Raw genomic sequence first — 19,478 nt, forward strand, 5'->3', positions numbered from 1 at the left:
AGAACCATAGTGCTACAGAAAATTAATCACCACCATTTGATTAAGAATAGCAAATTCTGTGTAATTCTGTGCACACTTCGGATTCAGGTCAGTTGAGTTCTGGTGTTCCAGAGTAGTCTGGTTTTCTTCTTGAGGAGAGTTCAATCTTGAATCCCTGAATGTTCAAGTCTTGATGAATCACAGAGTACAGATACAGACGGGAACAATGGAATGCTGAATCCCAGACACTGTGACAGCTCTGAGAAATTACTTTCCCAGAAGTGATAAACTGCTTTCCATGTAATTAGTTGGTAGTAACATTGTGTACTGTAGTGGCTCACAGTGTGTTCATTTATCTGAATTTGTAAACACTATGATGCGTTATGCTATAAATAATCTAATAATGCTGAAGCTGTATGCTGGTGGTTTTGATTATACTGAACATAGAGTCAAAAGTTTCATTACAGGTGACGGATTCATTACAGGATTAAGTCGATCTTGTCTCGATTCTGTTTCTTTTATTGGAGAATTATGCCGTCTCCAATAAAAGTTGTTGGAAGTCGGAGCTCAGAATTATGTCATTTTCAACTTCCATGCATTCGAGCTACAAAGTGCGAAAACAAAACCCACAGATGCCTACATGTCTGTGTTTTGTTAGCGAAAAGCTAGTCAGCTAGCATGAACGTATAGTCAGCTCCTGAAACAGTGAAATGGATAATCAATGTTTTAACAATTGATTTATCAAGTAAATATGTCTGTATGTTGATTGAGCTATAAATACTAGTATAAACTCATTCAAAGCTAAGACTACTGTGCTACTGTGTTAACTGTTCATGCTGAGGGCAGCCATGTGGATTTGACATCAGGTTTTATTCAAGTCAAGTTACGACCTTTAGTCGAATGCTGCATCACCGCTTAACGAGTTGTTAATGTTATTAAAACCACTAGATTTTTTAATTGAGGGTCTAAGAAAGTGCAAGTCTTTAATTGATATTTCCTGATATTCAGTCCACCCAGGGATTGTGAAATGGAGAAAAACATACAACTTAGCAGCCAATATTACTCCAAAATTTTATTATAAAAGTTTTATAAATAAAATATTATACATAATATTATTTTGTATATAATTGTATCCTTTTTTTTCTGTCCAGGAAAATGCTGTTATAAAAGTGTCCAACGTTGTAGTTGTAGAACCTTGAAAGTTGAATTGCAGTCATTGTGAATAAATACTTGTTTCGGGGTAATATCGTCTTCTTTATTACTGCACTCTCCAATCATTATTATTGGTTATGCAGTCCAGTCATCTTCTATTGTTTGGTAATGGAGTTAAGCTTGAAGCGTTCTTACATCCTGGAAGCCAGATGTACACGTAGGTTTGTGATATTGCCGATATTGCCTGTGGTGATAAAGAATTTAGCCTTTGGAATCAGGGCTGGTAGCTAAATTTTATTAATTTGTTATTTAAATTGTGTCACAAAAAAGGTTTTTGTATTTTATTTTTTTACAAACTACTTTAGTTACAAATTTACCTTTTTTTGTTAAAATGTACGTCATCTTTAATATTGAATTTTTACATTCATTTCAGTGTTATTTTCATAATTTTTAAAAAATAAATAAAATTATATTAAAACATTAAATGTAACAATATATTAATAACATTAAATAATTTTAAAAAACCCTGTTTGACGTTAATATAATTTTGCTGAAGACCTACAGGCTGTATAGTGTAACACATCAAGCAGAAATGCCTTCGAAAATACACAGTATTTTTGTCTTATAGCCCTGTCCTATTTGTAACGCGACTATCCGGTTATCCCTGTATACTGGCATGAAAATTGATTTTGCTCCAGTTTATAGATAAATGAACTAAAGCAATAAAGAGCCAGATAGAGAGAGGCCATGACTGTGAGCTCCCTCAGTGTAGTGTAAATATTTGTGAGATCGTTCAGGTATTCATCACTGGCTTTTGTATTGTAATCTATTTAAGGAACAATTCCCAGAAACCCTCCTTTATGAAGGGGGGGCGGGGGGGGGGGGGGGATAAAAAACACACATAGGAAAGTCCAGGTTCAAATGCTTTTCTGCATCTAATATTGCTGTACCACGTTTCTTGACCCTCAGAAAAGTTTATTAGATTGATTGAGATGGTGTGTGTGATATTTAAGGAGTGGAAACAGTCTGATCTGGATAGATGTAGAACAACACTAACCATTAAATACCCATGATATTCATATCTGAATATAAACAAACATTCAGTTTGTGATCATTTTGTTTTCTAAAGCTCTGACTTATTGAACATTAGAAATCAAACATATGTTAAATCAGAATTGGTCTGCGTAGGCTAGGTGCTTTTTTTAATGACACAAAACCGGACATTAAAGGGGAAAAAAAAAAAAAAAAAACAATCAAGCGTTTGCATGTAGCCCTGTGTTGCAGATTTCTCGCTCATAGACTTTTCTTCTGAGCATTAGCTACTGTATAGTGACGAACACAGCTGACTTACCTGATAACAGTTTGACGTCTGGAATCAAGAAGAGTGAATTTGTATTAATATGCAGAATTCATGTGTCTATCCCACTCGTGTAAGACAATAAACAGATGAACAGAAAACACTGCCTATGACTAGATATGGCTCGCTATAACAATTAGAGGTCGAGCGATTGATTGGTTTTACAGAATAATCTGCACCAAAAATCTAAACTGATAGTTTTTCCCGGTTGCATTCGTTGCATGAGCGGCTGAGAAGGGTTCGCTGTTCTGATACATGACAAGAGCGGCTTCTAGAGGCGAAATAAAAACTCTTGACAAATTTTGTCATCTTATTTGAAGTGTTTTCTTATTCGTTTTGGACGTCTCTATTTTTGTTTGTTATTTGTGTATTGTTAATTTTTGTTTCAGTGTGTGTGCATATATTTTATTTTCTTTAAAAATTATTAATAGTTAATATCTTACGAATATTTATCGATTAATCGGTTATCGGCAGGTACTGCCCAACCTAGTATTACTAAAATCCACTATCGGTCGACCTCTAATAACAATGTTTACTGTTTAATTAGCACAAATGTAAAGGAATAACCATCTTGTTCACATCAACTTTACTCCACTAATTGTGGATTGTTCTGGTAATGGCATCCGATTCAAAGGGATAGTTCACCCAAAAATGAAAATTGTGTCTTCATTTACTCACCCTTGTGTCATTACATACCTCTATGCTTTTTTTTTTTTTCTTCTGTAGAACACAAAAAAAGATATTTTGAAGAATGTTGGTAACCAAACAGTTTTGGTGCCCATTGACTTCCACTGTATACACCCAAAAAAAAAAAAAACCCCAGAGACAGTTCTCAAAATATCATCGTTGTTCCACAGAAGAAAGTTGGTCATACAGTTTTAGAACAATATGAGAGAGGGTAAATAATGACAATTTTCATTTCTGGGTGAATTATCCCTTTAAGCTAGCAATGTAGACCTGAAATAAGTTGCTTAAATTCTCATTTACAGTAAATGCTATGCTGTTCTCATTTATTCTACTTAAAAAAATTTTTTAAATCACATTAGTTCACTGTTTTAGTAATGAGCCAAAAGCAATAAAATAAGCACTATAGACTCACCGGCCACTTTATTAGGGAACACCTGTACACGTGCTCATTCATGCAATGATCCAGTCATGTGGCAGCAACACAATACATGACATCATGCAGGTGATCAGAAAAGTGCAGAAAAAAAGGAAAAGAAAACAAAAAACATCCAGTGAGCAGCAGGTCTGTTGCTGATGTGAGAAGTCAGAGGAGAATGGCCAGATTGGTTTGAAGTGACAGGAAGGCTACAAAAACTAAAACAACAACTGTTTACAACCGTGGTGAGCAGAAAAGCAGAACACGGTCACGCAACGTGTTGAAACTTAAGGCAGATGAGCTACAACAGTAGAAGACCACATCGGGTTCCACTCCTGTCAGCCAAGAACACTTACAGTGGACACATGATCACCAAAACTGCTGAAGAATGGAATGAATCTCAGTTTCTGTGCAGGCACTCAAACGGTAGGGTCTGGTGTCAGCAGTGTGAATCCATGGATCCCAACCGGTCAACACTTCAGGCTGGTAGAGGTGGTGTAATGATGTGGGGAATGCTTTCTTTGCTCATGAATACCAATCGAGTGCTGCTTGAATGCCACAGCTAGAGTACTGTTGAGTATCTGAATATTGTTCCTGACCACATGCATCTATTTACGGCCATAATTGTTTTACAAACCCATTTTACAATGAGTACTAGCAGCATCACAATGCACCATTTCACAGTGGTTCCATGAACATGACACCGAGTTCACTTCAGTGTACTTTACGTGGGATGTGGAAGAATAGGAGGCTCACAGCCCGAATGTGTAGCTCAAAAATCTGCAAGAACTGCGTACTGCAATCATGTCAACATGGACCAGAATCTCACAGCACAGGTGGTTGGGGTTCTCCCCAGTATTAGTATGGTGTTCCTAATAAAGTGACTGGCCAGTGTGTTCATATGGCAAAAACTTTTGCGTAGCATGCTTAAACTAAAGTTTAAAGAAAACAAACAAACAAACAAACAAACAAACATGTTTTTAAATAACAACCATGTGTTTAACACCTAGATACTGATGTATTTTATATATATATATATATATATATATATATATATATATATATATATATATATATATATATATATATAATTGTTCTATTACACAACAATGACAGAAGCAGTTAAATAATAAAAAATAAAAGTTCCAAACGTGTGCTTTCACCCATAATTATTATTCTTCACTTTATAAATCATTTAACTATTATACACACCACCAATAGCCACTTGGAAAAATATTCAGACACCCAAAAATCATTCAAATGCTGTATTTAAAAACACACACATACACACTTTCTGTCAACAAATACAACACACTCATGTTAAGCTAAACAATTTTTAACCGTTCCAAAGGCAAAACAAGCCCTCACCTTTTCTTCTTTCAATTTGATTCAATTCCTTTTCAAGGAATACTCACATTTCAGTATCATTATCCAACATACAGGAGGAGCTAAGTGCTATGTGGCTCTGAAACACTTTCGGTTAGTTCAGGATAACCGTTGCAAATGGCACTAAAAGAGAAGCGGACCGTGGGGGAGGGGGGTGGTTGGGGAAATATAATACATACATAAATTAAAATAGATAGGATTGGCTTAATACTCAGGTTTTGGAATTTAGCCTATTGTAACACTCGAGAAGTCTTGGCACTTAAACATAAGGTAAAGGATGTCATTAACTGAAAGGTCACAAATTTGCAATTGATTATTATTTTTTTTTTTTTTTAAATAAAAAATTCTGCTTTCATAGAAAACAACCCGGCCTTTAAAGATCATAAAGAAAACGAAACATGAGATTATATTGAGAACAGGGGTGTGGGGGGGGGGGGGGGGTGTCTGAAACATACTGTAGTAGTGGGGGTAAAATGCCCTGTACCCCTAATGAAGGCTTGAATACTTACAAATCTGTTATTTTTTCGTTGCTACTGTATTAGGATCCTTCTTCATCCTCCTGTTAGTTTTTTTGCAGTCTGACCATTTGCACGGACGCAACTGCTGTGAGTACTGAATACTTTTACAAGTGGCTAGTTCCCAAAAAAAAAAAAAAAAAAAAAAAGCTGTAAAAGCGAATAAAATATTAATATGCTGCAGGTGTATTTTGTTTCGTTGTACATACAAGTCCAAAACCATCTAGAGAGCAAGTTTAATAAACCTTCTGATTAGCCATGATGTCAGGAACTGAAGGTTGGGGACAGAAAGACAGAAGCTCACTAAATTACCACAAGGACTTCAGGAGTTCAGTGTGTATGTTTAAGTTATTAAATAATGGGTACTTACTTCCTTTAAGCTTCTAAATAAAAGAAAACGCTTTCATGGAAATCAACCCGACATGTACAACAACGACGACGACGACAACGACACCACAAAAAAAAGCTTAGAAAATCAGATCTTAGTGCGTGTTCAAATATTCAGAAAGAGCGCATGTGTATGTGTGTGCGAGAGAGAGAGAGAGAGAGAGAGATAGAGAGCCTGAGAGAGTGATTGGGTTACCACAGTAACAAGTAACTGAGAAGATCCATTAGATGCTGTATTCCAACTTTGCAGTCAACAGGAAAACAAATCACGGCTGAAGCCATCAGTGTTACAGAGCAGAGAACAAGTGACTGATGAAGAGTACCAGTACTTTTGGAGAGAGATGGGGAGAGAGAGAGAGAGAGAGAGAGAGAGAGAGAGAGAGAGAGAGAGAGAGAGCGAGCACTAACGGAGTCCTAGCCTGAAGAACAGCACCCTCCGGCTGCAGTAGCAGCTTGTGGTTCATCATCGATGATCTGAACGCCTCTTCGTCCCGTGCTTGCGTGGCTTGTCCCGTTCCCCTTGGATCTCTCCTCCACCTGTGCCGTCTCCATCATTCCTGCACGTTGTGACACAGAGACACAGTGCATTTGAGAGAAACTCTCACAACACATCAGAATCGGCGCATAAAGTTCTATTCAATCGTCCATTTAGCTCCAGTAAGAACTTTCCAGTGGATCTGGAGATTATACTGGGAACGCTGTGTGCAAGACGGGAATACACAGCTGTACGGGATTCAGCAGAGGGTTTTTTTGGGGATTGTTACAGCCATAAATGCTTGCTTTTGCTGTGCCTTTTTTTCCCAAAATTTGTGATGCAACCTGCAGAGTTTTTTGTGTTTTTTTTTTTTTTTTGCGGAAAACTACTTGAATTGCCGAAACTGCAATCACACAGATGTTTGCGGGTAAACTAGAGCTTTTAGCTGTACTCACGTTCAACATTCATGAATCGAAGAGGGCTTTGGCTGAATGTGCATTGTGATGACTAGGACTGGGTAACAAAGTTCTCCAATTTTAATCGATCTTCAATATAACGAAACAATATCGATTCGGGAAATCCACGAATTGATTCTTAATCCACGTGCTTTACAGTACTTGAGAGGATGTGAATATTATCTGTAGTTCGCCTCTCGTCCTGAAGGTGTCGCCATCTTTCATGTTTTGCATTTTGAAAACGGGTTTTACTTTTTTTAATAAGTTTCAAGTTGTTAATGAATTTCACTGTTGCACATTTACAATGTTTTTCTGTTTTTTACTGTAATGTGCAGTTTGTGCTTTCCCTGTGTGCACTGACGCACATATTTATGATTTCTTGTTACAATGTTTGTTACTCTCAGTAAAATGTAATTAAACATAATTGTGTGGGCCCTATTGTTAAAGTAAATGTGTATTTCAGTAATATAGCCAAGTAGGAGGGTTTCAGTTATCAGCATTTATATTAAAACATGGATTCCATGTCTGCAAAACTAACATTTGAAATTAAACACTGATAAGCAATCGATATTGAATCGAATCGAAACCATAATAATAAGAATTGAATCACCAAATTGGTTGCAATACCCAGCCCTAGTGATGATGTCACATGATGCGTCTTGGCCCAAATCTGCAGAAAATATAGCGTAATTTAAATTTTTTTAAAAATTGCAAGTTCCTCCAAATACTGCCCTTTGCTTGATTTGTCTGCGATCGCAAAATCATGGAGGGACTGAACACAGCCTGAAATGGGAAGCCAATTCATTACACACACACATACACATACTTTGTCAAAGGCGTTTTTAATGCTTATCTGAAGGTTAATATATATATATATGGAAGAGCTTTTGCTAAAAAGTTTGAATTTCGCCTATGTATCACTCCGACACATAATACGACTCGACCTAGTGGGTCTACCTGATGCGGAAAATGAAAAAAATGCATCGATCCCGAGCTTACTGATTTTGTTCGTACTCGCGTGCATGTGTTGCTGAACACCGATCCACTGTAATTGTGTACATGTCACAGCTGATTTGCATTTGGTGATGCTCATAAAAGGCAAACCTCACACAGCTCAAATGATGCGTGAACAGTTAGCTTGACCTTAAAAGGCCCAAACCTGGAGGCAGAAAAGGTGAAGTGACATGAAAATGGACACCGAGCACATCCCACAGGAAAACGGCTACGTATCCATGCCGATAAACAAGGTTACGCAGCTCTCTCTAGTGCCGGGTGTGTTTCTAATTCCTGCGTTCTCCGTTACTGGATATGACCTTACCTTTTGGTCCACCACTCACTCTCAATCGGCGTCGTAACTTATCGGGAAGACAACATGCTCCCGAACACCAAACCTTAAAGACCTGGAGAAGTCTTCCAGCTCCTGCTTGCTGCTGAATGTAAACGCAAGTATAATGTGTGTTGGGGGAGGGGGGTTTCTTTAGCCACTTTTCCACTGCACGGTACGACTCGGCTCGCTTTACTGTTCCGAGCTTGCTTTTCCACTGCAGTTTAGTGCCGCCTCGACGTAGGTGCCATCTTCCACTCGCCTTCACGCAGGAACAACGTTGTATTATCGAAGCCCTGTACAGATACACGCTCAGGCCGTATTCCAAATGCCTTTCCTGTTTGGACCCTATTTAGGATGTAAAATAACGGCGTTCTGGAACCTACAAAGCGCTCGATATGACTAAATTACATTCAGGAGCGACTTCAATAAACGCCTGTTTGAAAATCGGTAAAGCAAGATGTAAAAATCTAAGAGAGGAACCTTTGTTGTAATTTTATCTGTAATGAGATTAAATTATACATCATTTCAAATTAATAGAATATTACCATATGCAATGTATTAAATGACATTTATTCAGGCACAATACATTCCCTACTCCTTCAATGCGTGGCTCACGTTTATTATCGGCTCAAGTCACTTGGAACCTCGACCGAGGTGGTACTAAAAAAAAAAAAAAAGTACCAGGTACTACCCACAGTGGAAACCCCCCAAAAAGCAACTAGAGTCGAGTCGAGCCGTACAGCGTGGTGCGGTGGAAAAGCGCCCGTTGTTAAAAATCCCTGTAGCCTCTCATGATTCGAGATGAAGAACAACTTACTTTTTCAAAGGAGAGAGTGCGAGCTTAATTAAGTTTTAAACCTTCCCGGGATTTTACGACAAATAGCTTACTTTATAACTAGACACATCTAGAGTCTCGTATCGAGTGAAACGATTCGTCGCAGGAGGAAGCGAAACACTTACTTTTACACAGGTCGAGGAACATTTCTTCAATTCCTTTGTTTAATTTAGCTGACGTGTGGTAGTGTTTTGCCCCAACTGACTCCGCGTACCTGTGAAAGAGAACAGTTTTCAAGATCAAAATGAATCATCATTTCAAATAAAAATCATTTTGCACGTCTTGCAGCCTTGAATTATTCCGCGCATTTGTCTCGACCAGTAATTCTAAAATGCAGTCACAATAATCTTCCTTTAATAGATTTACAACACTATTGAGTGTTAAATGAAAATTAAAACAAGCAGTTTCTGTGTGTGTGTGTGTGTGTATAAAGTATTTTCAGCTCAGCAGTTTTTAATCATTCTAAGCATTTCATAAATTGAGATTTAATTTAGCATGATACTAGCTGGTTAAACATCTTGATGCCACAAGTCTAATACACAAGACAGGAATAATATACGTACGCCTCAGCCTCTTCCACTGAAACATGTCTCTCTTTTTCCAGATCGATTTTATTACCTAGGAGGAGAAGCAGGAAGATCATCAGGAGAGTCATCATTACACCTACATCTTTCACAGGAAAGTGAACCGGATCGAAACTCTCCCATCAAGCTCTTAAAGCATGTGTGAAGATATGATATTACATATTATATTATATATGACTTGATGTGATATTCTGCTGTGTATGGCCTCTACAGGACGGACACACAGCACACAAAAAAAAATAAAAAACCTACTGCATACACCAAGGTCAAATGACTACAAATTATTTATAGCAGTGAATGTTATAATAATTAAATATTATCTAATAATATTTCACAAAATACAGTTTATATTTGCAAGTGGTCCTGAAAAAATATATTTATTTATTTATTTTATTTATTTATTTTTTTATTTTTTTTTTTTTTTGGGGGGGGGGGTATGTGTTTCAATCAATAATATACTCGCTCTCTCTTTTTTTTTTTTTAAGAAACTAATATTTTTTTAACTTTTACCATTATGGATACGTTTTTATTGGGAGGGTAAACACAACTCAAATTCCATACAGAGGCATCTTGATACGGTGCATTTTCAATAAAGCACAAACTGACACCCAAGGCCTGAATATGTGCCTTAGGGGTCAATCGATTAAAACATCCAACATTATAAAAGCACAAGAACTTCATGAAACCACATGACAGTGTTTATGCGATCCGTTCGGACTCTTAGCCCGTGTATCTGGAGGATTAAAAGTGACGTCCACTAGATGGCACATCAGAGCCAAAAAAACGTCTCTGTCCATCTGGTTTCCGAGCCGGAATGTAAGGTTCAGCGATTTCAAGCACAGCGACGTTATACAGACTTTTCTCTTTGAAACTTTCCTCGTGCCGTCATCCTGATTGTTGTCATGATCCGGGTCTCAAATAAAAAAAAAAATATTTACTGATCTGGAAAATCCAGAAGACTGCTACTCGAAACAGACCTTTCGGTAGGTTTAAGAGGGTCTTTTTTTATGTATCTAAACACTAACTTTAACAGGAAAACAGTTAGAGTTAGTACTCAATAACAGTCTAGAATAGTACTCAAGTATGCGATTTGATGTTACTCTGTTTACTAAGTTATGGAAAAAGTGTCACACGGGGCTATACAGTCTCCACTGTTTACGTCACACACGTCGTGTTCGTTTCTGAGGCGGAGAAGTCGAGTGAAGAGACGACGACGAGGCTCCGGGTTGTTAAATGCCGCGATACTATTTAAATACCATGTTTAAGGGTTTATGAGGGCCGCCGCCCATAACGCAACGAGAATAATTCAGCAAAGCCATGAATGTCGTTGTGTGCATCACACGAGCGACTTAAATACACAACGTCAGCCCCTGGGGGAACGAAACGGCTGGATTTCTGCGCGGATATTTGTTTGTGCTGGATAAGATGGACGTAAGATGCGCTGTGAGGGTTTTCTCAATCACATGAGAAGGAGTAGTGTGACGCCATGTGACGGGGTTCACATTCTCTGCGCGGTCCTGTCAAGCCAACGCTGCCCTTCACGTTCTTATTTGAATAAAATTGATATGGTAAAGAACACATTACTTACCTACTATACATAAACATATTTCGTTTCCCAACATTTTCCTTAATTCCTTCACCCAGTTTTTCACCTGACAGATATGAGAAGGGGGAGAGAAAAAAACACTCATATTAGTAATGACAAGATGACATACTGACAGGAAATTTTTTCTATTGTTTTGTTGACATAAAAGAACAGTCATTTAACACTGCGTTATACTACGCTGTCGGCCTCATGAGAAACGCTACTTGAGAATCTCATGCTACTTTGGACAAAAAGTCGGTACTTTGTATGGCGACTCGATGGGTTGGGTCTCGAATGGACGATTAGTCTACGAAACAAACGTGTGCTAGCTATAAGTAGTGAATCAATTAGCTTGGAAAGCAGTTTAACGTTAAAGTTTCATTTTCTGAGCCTACACAATATATAGTTTGAATAGATCTTGTCTGCAAATTCATCAAATCAAATGTGAAGTCACATTGAAGTCGATCTCCAAATATATATATCAATTCACTGAAACTTTTGCAATATTACTTTAATACAACAGTTTTATTTAAAAATCCCCATGAAATCAAAATGGCTTTTAGTATGAATATATCAGCCTTAAGGTTATCTATAAGTTAGTGTAATTCCAAAACAATGACAAAAGATACATGTGTTAAAAAAATTCTCTCTCTCTCTGATCAACCGGCACTTCAGCAAATCAGCAAATCAGATCAAACGCTCTCTAGAATCTGAAGTATCCCGCCCCCCAACATTATAAAAATCCATGGTACTAACGGTCAAGGACGGCTTAGCCCGGGCTGCGAGGCAAGCTAAAATCTACTGGCTATTTTTAAAGGGGGCGGAGTCACACTACATGTCCTGCCCTGACTTCCTGTTTCGGTGGAAATTACGTCAAAACATCGAATAGCGCTGCACGTTTCAAGCTGCTTCCCGAGGACTTTAAAAGGGTGCTTCCTGTAAAAATTTCTGTCCCTTCACTTCCATCCGATGAGCTTTTGTACATCACGTCGAAAGTTACATTCCTGAAAAGCATCACTTGCCATGTCCACTGATGATGATAAGGTCACAAACAATACTGTAGTAACCACATTAAACTAGGAAGTGGAATTTTACGTGGCGGACGCAGACGAGCAGAGTGATGCATCATCACGGCATGGTTATAGAAAATATCAGCGTTCTCAGATTGCTGCTCGACCAATCAGCTTAGTGAACTGGAAGTAACTGTCATGCAATAAATGCAATAAACATTCCTCCAGCGGTAATGCCGTATGAAATCTGATCGCAAGCGAGAACCGGAGATGCGTTCAGAATGCGAGATGTTAGTTTGGGTGTCTCTCTGCTCTTACAGAGAGAACCTCACCTTCTGGAAAGAGTCTTCATCGGTAATATCGTAGACTAAAATGGCTCCGTTGGAGTCTCTGTAGTAGATTGGGCCGAGAGCGTGGAACCGTTCCTGCCCAGCTGTGTCCTGCAAGTTTCACACACACACACACACACACACACTACGGTCACTAAGAGGTCAAATGTGTCACACGACTACTGGTGGGTAATATTGTGGAGGCGAAAGCAAAAACAACAACAAATGGAACATGTTTTTTTTTTATTGTATTCAGTTCTAAGGCATGCAAATCTCATAAAAGTGTAATAAACCTCAGTCGCATGAGAGAGGGATGACTGATTGAGCGCAGTTTTTGACCATTTCTGAGCCTTAAACTTTTCAGTGGCCCAAACCGTAATGCATCCCTACAAGATGAGAAATGTCCTGCTACATACATGAATTTTTTCTTTTACATTTAGTTGAGTTCGCAAGTGAAGTTTTGTAGTTCGACTCACATAAAAACGGAGTTGTTCAGAAAATTCTGATCCGGTTGAAATTTCGGATTCAAACGTTCCACGTGATCCCCAACCGTTTCAGCCGATGAGCCGGTAACATAACGTAACGTACAGTACAGTAGTGCTTTGAGAATTCAAATCTGAAAATAAAATCGAATTCGAAACCTTCGAGCCACCGCTTCAGTTTCACAATTTCAATCTGATGTAATTCTACGACAAAAATATCATTAAAGGTGATATGATTGAACGCGAGAGGTGCAAATGTGAATGTTTATCACCGCAATTGAGAAAAATGTCTTCCCAGGTTTTGTTGATGTGAAGGGATTAGGGATAAGGGATTTGTTTATTTGTTCAGGAGAGAAAAAAAAAGCTTCAATTCTAATTTATTTAGCAGAAAACGGTTCAGTCTTATTTCTGATATTGCTCTTGAACAGCTTTATAAAATAACAGCACACTTCCCGGTCTGTATACGGACCGGACCCGGTCTATATAGACACACATATATGTGTGTGTGTGTGTGTGTGTGTGTGTGTGTGTGTGTGTGTATATATATATATATATATATATATATATATATATATATATATATATATATATATATATTCTTTTTTTTTTAATTTGCAGCAGCAGACAAGATTTCTGTAAATTAGACGTATATGTAAGGGTAAACTGGGGCATGCCGAATGCATATGAAAAGAAAATAACGGACTCTAATCGAATCTGCTCTCGTTTCTTCTCAACTTTGAATTACGGCAGAAATAAATGGTCAGAAACGTTAAAAGTTTAAAAAGAAAGAAGGAAAAACACTCTAAAGCTGAAAGCAGTGAACTCGGTGGCAAAAACTGTAACGTGGTCTTCAAATCAACAGCGTTCATTGTAAACAGTTTTCCAAGCCTGGTTTTTGCTAATCGTGGTTTATGAATACGCTGCCTGAGTTTTCAATTACGCTCCGCAAGTTTACATTCGCCATTCTGCCATGAATCTCACGTGTGGGCGGGGCTTAACTCTCATTGGCTAGAGTGTCCAGCTGAGGAGAAGAAGAATTATGTTGATTATGATGAAGATGAGGACGATGCTCCGTTGTATCAGACTACCCAAACCTCAAATATTAATTACGAACTAATAAACTGACTAAGTAAGCCAGTCATTTCCACTACAGAGTACAGAGAACCGCATCCAGAGCGTTCTCCACACTGACGTCTCTACTTAAAGGTCAGGGAGCTAACCATCCAAATCTCACTAGCCAATCAGAGTAAATCGCTGTTAAGCCCCTCCCACATGCGATACTTGTTGCAGAATGATCAGGCGCCGCATTCATAAACCACTATTAGCGAAAACCAAGCTTACAAAACCGTTCACAAAGAACTCTGTTGATTGTACATTTTCTGTTCGTTTTTTTTAAAAAGTTACGTTCAATACATTCAGCACGGATTGAATTCCACATGCGACACCCACGCAACCAGAAAAAAAAGTTTTGACCTTTAATTTATTAAATATATTCCATTTATCATCTGGTGGCTCACGATCTTCAGCTGACAACGTGAAGACCTGAAAGACGGCAGGAATTCAAACGCTCTTCGTTCCCTTGTACGTGATAAGACACTGTTTAAAAAGGAGACTTACCCAAATAGCCAGATTGACTCTCTTGCCCGTGATGTTGAGCTTCTTTGTAAGGAACGATGCCTAAAAACAAAACAAGAAAGATGGAAAGTCTCATGTTAACAACATTAATAACTGGCCTCAGAGCGCTATTTAGTATTAGTGTATTAAAACCTAGAAGGCAGATGAGCAGACTCCAGTTCACGTTGGCAGCTAGAATAAATGTCCTCATGTCACTTCTAAGACGGTAGGATTTCACGATAGTGGCGAGATTGTTGTTTTCGGTCAGTGATGGCTCACTGTTTAAAGGCTCTGGGTTACTGATCAGAAGGTCAGGAGTTCAAGCCCCAGCACTGCCAAGCTACCACTATTGCGCCCTTGAGCAAGGCCCTTAACCCTCAATTTCTCAGTTGTATAAATGAGATCAATGTAAGTCACTCTTGGATAAGGGTGTGTGCCATAAATGTCAAATGTAATGAGATGAATTTTGCTTCTCTGACGATATTTCTGTTTAATATTCTTCATGAGCTCCACCTCTTCTTTGAGGCAGCAGCATAGATGACTGCTTGAAGCCGTGGGCTGCGTCCCAAACCACGTACTTACCATCTATATAGTAGCTGAAATACGTGTATTTCTCCCACTATATACTGCAGTAGGTAAGTACTTGGTTTGGGATCCATTTCCTGCCTGCTTTGTTGGACAAGGTGCAAACTGGTGAAACGATTGAAGGCCCAAAAAAAAAGGTTGAAATAAACAAGAACCGGACTGTACGAACAGGAACTACAACTGATTTATGCTTTAGACTACCATTAAAGTACACCGATGAATCTTAAATATACGACTGCTCTTGAAGCTACATGGTCGCCGTTGAATTTTATACCACAGCGCCGCCGTTCTGTCTGTAACATAACTGAGGGGTTTATATTAATGCACTCGTTCTAATACTTCTATAATAACAGCTCGTTCGCAGTGACCTGCATGCCGAACATGCTATATAAACTGAGCCTAAAAGGGTCAGTCCATCTCAAGTGGTCCAAAAATTGTAGCTGCTTCACCATTTTTATTTTATTTTTATGTCATGGCACGCAACAAATTTAGGTTATACAGCTGTTTGCGAAAACCTCAGTATCTAAAATGGGAACTGTGAGCCATCTGGAGCATTACATTTGGACTTAAAGCGCACCTATTATGGATTTGAAACGTGCCTAACTTTGTTTTAAAGGTCTCATACAATAGATTTACACGCATCCGAGGTCAAAAAAGACTTTAACGTGCTCATAATTTAAACTGCAGCATTAACTTTTTTCCTCAGTGTCACAAACGACACGTTAAATGATCCGTGCTAAAAGGATTCATTCTAAACTCCTCCTTTCAGAGAGCATACTCAGCTCTGATTGGTCAGATGCCCCAGTCTGTTGTGATTCGTCAGTGAGCAGCCGATGAAGACCAGAGGCGAGGTTTTTTGGTTCCAAACCTACGTAGGTAAGTACAGGAAGTAAAATCTGGAATCACTAAGGACTCGATTCAGCTGTTCAGAATCGGTTCCTTGTTTTAGGAGTCAATAACTCCGTTTTGTCATGCGCTTTGATTTCTGAAACTTTGTACATTCACACACAGCTCTAACATACTACATGAAAGGTAATATTTGGGGGGGGAAAAACATAATAGGAGCACTTTAAGTTCTCAGTCTAAGGAAGAAGAATCTGCTAAACGATTACGTGTGTACATGTAGAGAACGGATTTTGTTCCAAGGAGCTAGGACCATCCTGAGTCGAGATATTGAGGTTTAAACCACACTGTTGTTTTTTTTTTTTTTTAACTGGTGGTTTCGCAATGCCAATACATCAAGGTAATCACTCAAAAAAAATTTTATCTGAAAAATGCATAAGCAACCTGCATTGGACCACTTGAAATGGAATGACCCCATAATAAACAGACGAAGAAAACGGTGTGGGATGAACGTTTTCCGTTAGGAGACGTTTATTAAACATTTCTGGAAGGGTTCTCAGGTCTCGGGTTCCGGCGCTTTGTAACAGTCAGTGCGTTTTACGTCATGGGAAAGTCTTCAGGACTTTGCGCTTTCTAGGTTTCTCTGTAACATGATATGTTTTTGTTTGTTTTTTTGTTTTTTTTACTAACTTCAAGAGTGAGGAGAAAAAAAATAAAATAAATAAAAAAAGACAGAGAGGCTGGTGAGAGAAGAACTGTTCATAAAGCCAGGATATACTGGACGTTGAATTCCACAAACAAGTACAATATAATAAGTGCATGATGGGAGACATTTGGGGGCTGCTTCGTCAAATTGATTTACGATATAATCGTAACTCTCCCAAAAAATTATATTATATATATATATATATATATATATATATATATATATATAAAATTCTACTCACTTCTACATCTTTTGTGGTCATTTTTGCATAACTTGAGCATAAACACAAAGTCATTCTGATTCATATGTTGTTTTTTCTGACTTTAAGTGAACGAACAGACGCAAGCGCTCCTGTTTTATCAGTGACCATACGTAAAACGTCCTGTTCAGAAAAGTTACGTTTGAGGGGATTAACGGCCATGTTCTATATTTTTAACGCCATGCAAGCTTCTATAGCTGTTTCCATGGCGAGAAATGTCTAATGAACTCTATATAAGGTTTTGAAAATGGATTTTTTCCTAAGAATAAAAATTAAAAAAAAAAAAAAAAACTCTAAAATTGCGTTAGGTTTGACGTTGTTAACATTTTCTCACGGGGTTAAGACCGGTACAGTCTAATAAAACATGTTTCTGGCAGAAGGTACATGTCGGTGAGGCTTCTCCTAACATTAAAAACGTGTGGGTCATCCTCTTCGACAGCGCGTGTGGACGAATCTGGTCCCAGCGGTTTGAAAACCGAGAACAGGGCTGATTTCATGTTGTTGCTGCATTGGTCCTACTCAGTTTACTATTTATTGTTAATCTACGACTTTATTATGGGTTTTAGGTCAGTGGGAGGGTCCTGGACATTTGTTGAAATCCTCCCATGATGCATCTTTCGCAGTGGCGTCTGCTTCTTCGTTTCCCAGGATTCCACGGTGTCCCAGCCGAAGTAGTTATTAAAACCCTGGGCCCCCAGATCCGGCATAAGCAATCAGAAAATAACATTCCCCACCCGTGAATTAAAACCTGTGCTACAGATATGATCTATTATCTGATTTTTATTTTCTTTTTAGAAGTATTCCCCCGCCCCTCTCCTAACAACGAACCCATTATCAAACATACTTCGAGGAAGCAGCTCAAACCCGTAACTTGTAACGATTCGCTTAAAAAAAATTTTTTTTTTAAAAACACGTTACGATTCAAGAGCAGACCGGGGTTTCATTCCCACATTGACTCGTTTATCTATCTATCTCACGGCCTGGTCGGAATATAAAAATACCCATTAAAAATGTATTAGAACATCTTTTTTCTTCTTCTTCTTCTTTAAATCACAGCGAATTGAATCCTAGACCAGGTTTCTTCCAGCGGATCAGAGACGAGGCGAGAGTTCAGCAGTGCTGCTCAGAAGGGAATAATAATATAATAACAACAATAATAACATACGCATCCAGACGACTCGATAATGAAAGCACTGTGTCCTTTCCTCCTTTCCAAACTGTCCTCTAGGATCTCTGTTGTCTAGACTCCATAGCATGCATTTTGGACTGACTTACACGGTGTAAGCGTTCATTATGTAAGGACTGATCAGCTCTGTTTACTGTATAATCATTTAGAGCAAATCGAAATCGAAACAGATCTACAGGAAGCTGTGTGTGTGTGTGTGTGTGTGAGTGTGTGAGAGAGAGAGAGAGAGAGAGAGAGAGAGAGAGAGAGAGAGAGAGAGAGAGAGAGAGAGAAAGAGGGGCAAGTTCCTCTAAAATATTCAGCTAGAGAAAAATGGCCTGGATTGACTGATAAACAACTGGGGGTTGTTGTTTTTCACCCCCCCCCCAAACATAAATACTCATTTCTACCCATAGTGGGGATTAAAACGGGTAAATGAGTAGAGTGTTATCTGTCAATCCAAACCAGTTATCTCGCCATAGTGTGAGCACACAGGAGGCTGGATGTGTACACACACACACACACACACACACACACACCCTACGCAGTACTGTAGACTCAGCGGGTTATAGCTTTTACCTGGAGGGTCGTGATGTGTTTGTCGTTGAACTTGTTCTCACAGTAGCGGAGGACCAGGGAGGTCTTGCCCACGCAGCCTTCCCCTAACAACACCACCTTGAAGGAGTATGTTCTGTGAGCAGTAGTGGCGCCAGCAGCCGCCATGGTGGAGAGAAGCTCTCTCCTTCTTCAACTTCAGCAAAGAAAAGTAAACCGAGCGCTCGCCTCCTGCCGCCTCACATTAGATATCTACATTCGTCTGGTGTGAAACGGTGAAGGGAGACCACGGGGTGAAACTGCCCGACTGAGAGAGTGAAGAACCGAAGAGAAAAAGAAAACACTATTTCCGCCTGTGTGAGTGTGTACTGCCGAGCCAGTCTAATGGCGTCCTCTGCTACGTCACACTCCGGGAATCATATGACAGACAGGCGGCTGCTGCTGCTGCTCGCGCCGCGTGACGTCAGCGTTTACCTCACGCTCATGTCCTCACTTTTGCGTCGCTATAAAAGTTCGAATTATTTACACAAGTACATTTCCACAAAAGTATTTACGTGTTTTACGACTCGATAATTATTATGGCTTTATTGACAAATTTTACGTGCGTGCTTTGTGATTTCTGTGAGTTTTATTTACTGGAATAAAGTCGGTGTGACGTTCTATATTCGCGGATATGTGGAAATTAAGGGACCGTCTCTAAAGTCACATACGACATTGTTAAACACAATTCTAACTTCAATGGCATTTGAAGGGAATGACTTACAGTCAGATAACCCACTGTAAAGTGTTCA

The 19,478-nt window shown here is 38.9% G+C and overlaps 1 protein-coding gene across 1 annotated transcript; it reads right to left on the reverse strand.

Annotated features, from left to right (window-relative positions):
* Positions 1-3,578: 3,578 nt before the first annotated feature.
* On the reverse strand, positions 3,579-19,106 carry rab21 (RAB21, member RAS oncogene family). The gene is made up of 7 exons (XM_017494863.3): positions 18,712-19,106; positions 14,578-14,637; positions 12,482-12,589; positions 11,143-11,206; positions 9,534-9,588; positions 9,096-9,184; positions 3,579-6,435 (listed from the first exon to the last, which is right to left on the reverse strand). The coding sequence occupies exons 1-7, from the start codon at positions 18,853-18,855 to the stop codon at positions 6,293-6,295; spliced, it is 663 nt and encodes a 220-aa protein (XP_017350352.1). The 5' UTR covers positions 18,856-19,106; the 3' UTR covers positions 3,579-6,292.
* Positions 19,107-19,478: the final 372 nt, after the last annotated feature.

This window comes from Ictalurus punctatus, chromosome 19 (genome assembly GCF_001660625.3).
Source record: "Ictalurus punctatus breed USDA103 chromosome 19, Coco_2.0, whole genome shotgun sequence".
In the NCBI taxonomy this organism is placed as follows: Eukaryota; Metazoa; Chordata; class Actinopteri; order Siluriformes; family Ictaluridae; genus Ictalurus; species Ictalurus punctatus.

Excerpts from the sequence above, each read along its gene's own strand:
- rab21 (XM_017494863.3), bottom strand. The coding sequence starts at position 18,855 with ATGGCGGCTGCTGGCGCCACTACTGCTCACAGAACATACTCCTTCAAG. Across the intron at positions 9,185-9,533 it reads TCAGTGGAAGAGGCTGAGGC|GTACGCGGAGTCAGTTGGGG; the intron begins GTACGTATATTA and ends TCTCTTTCACAG. Across the intron at positions 6,436-9,095 it reads GTTCCTCGACCTGTGTAAAA|GAATGATGGAGACGGCACAG; the intron begins GTAAGTGTTTCG and ends CACAACGTGCAG.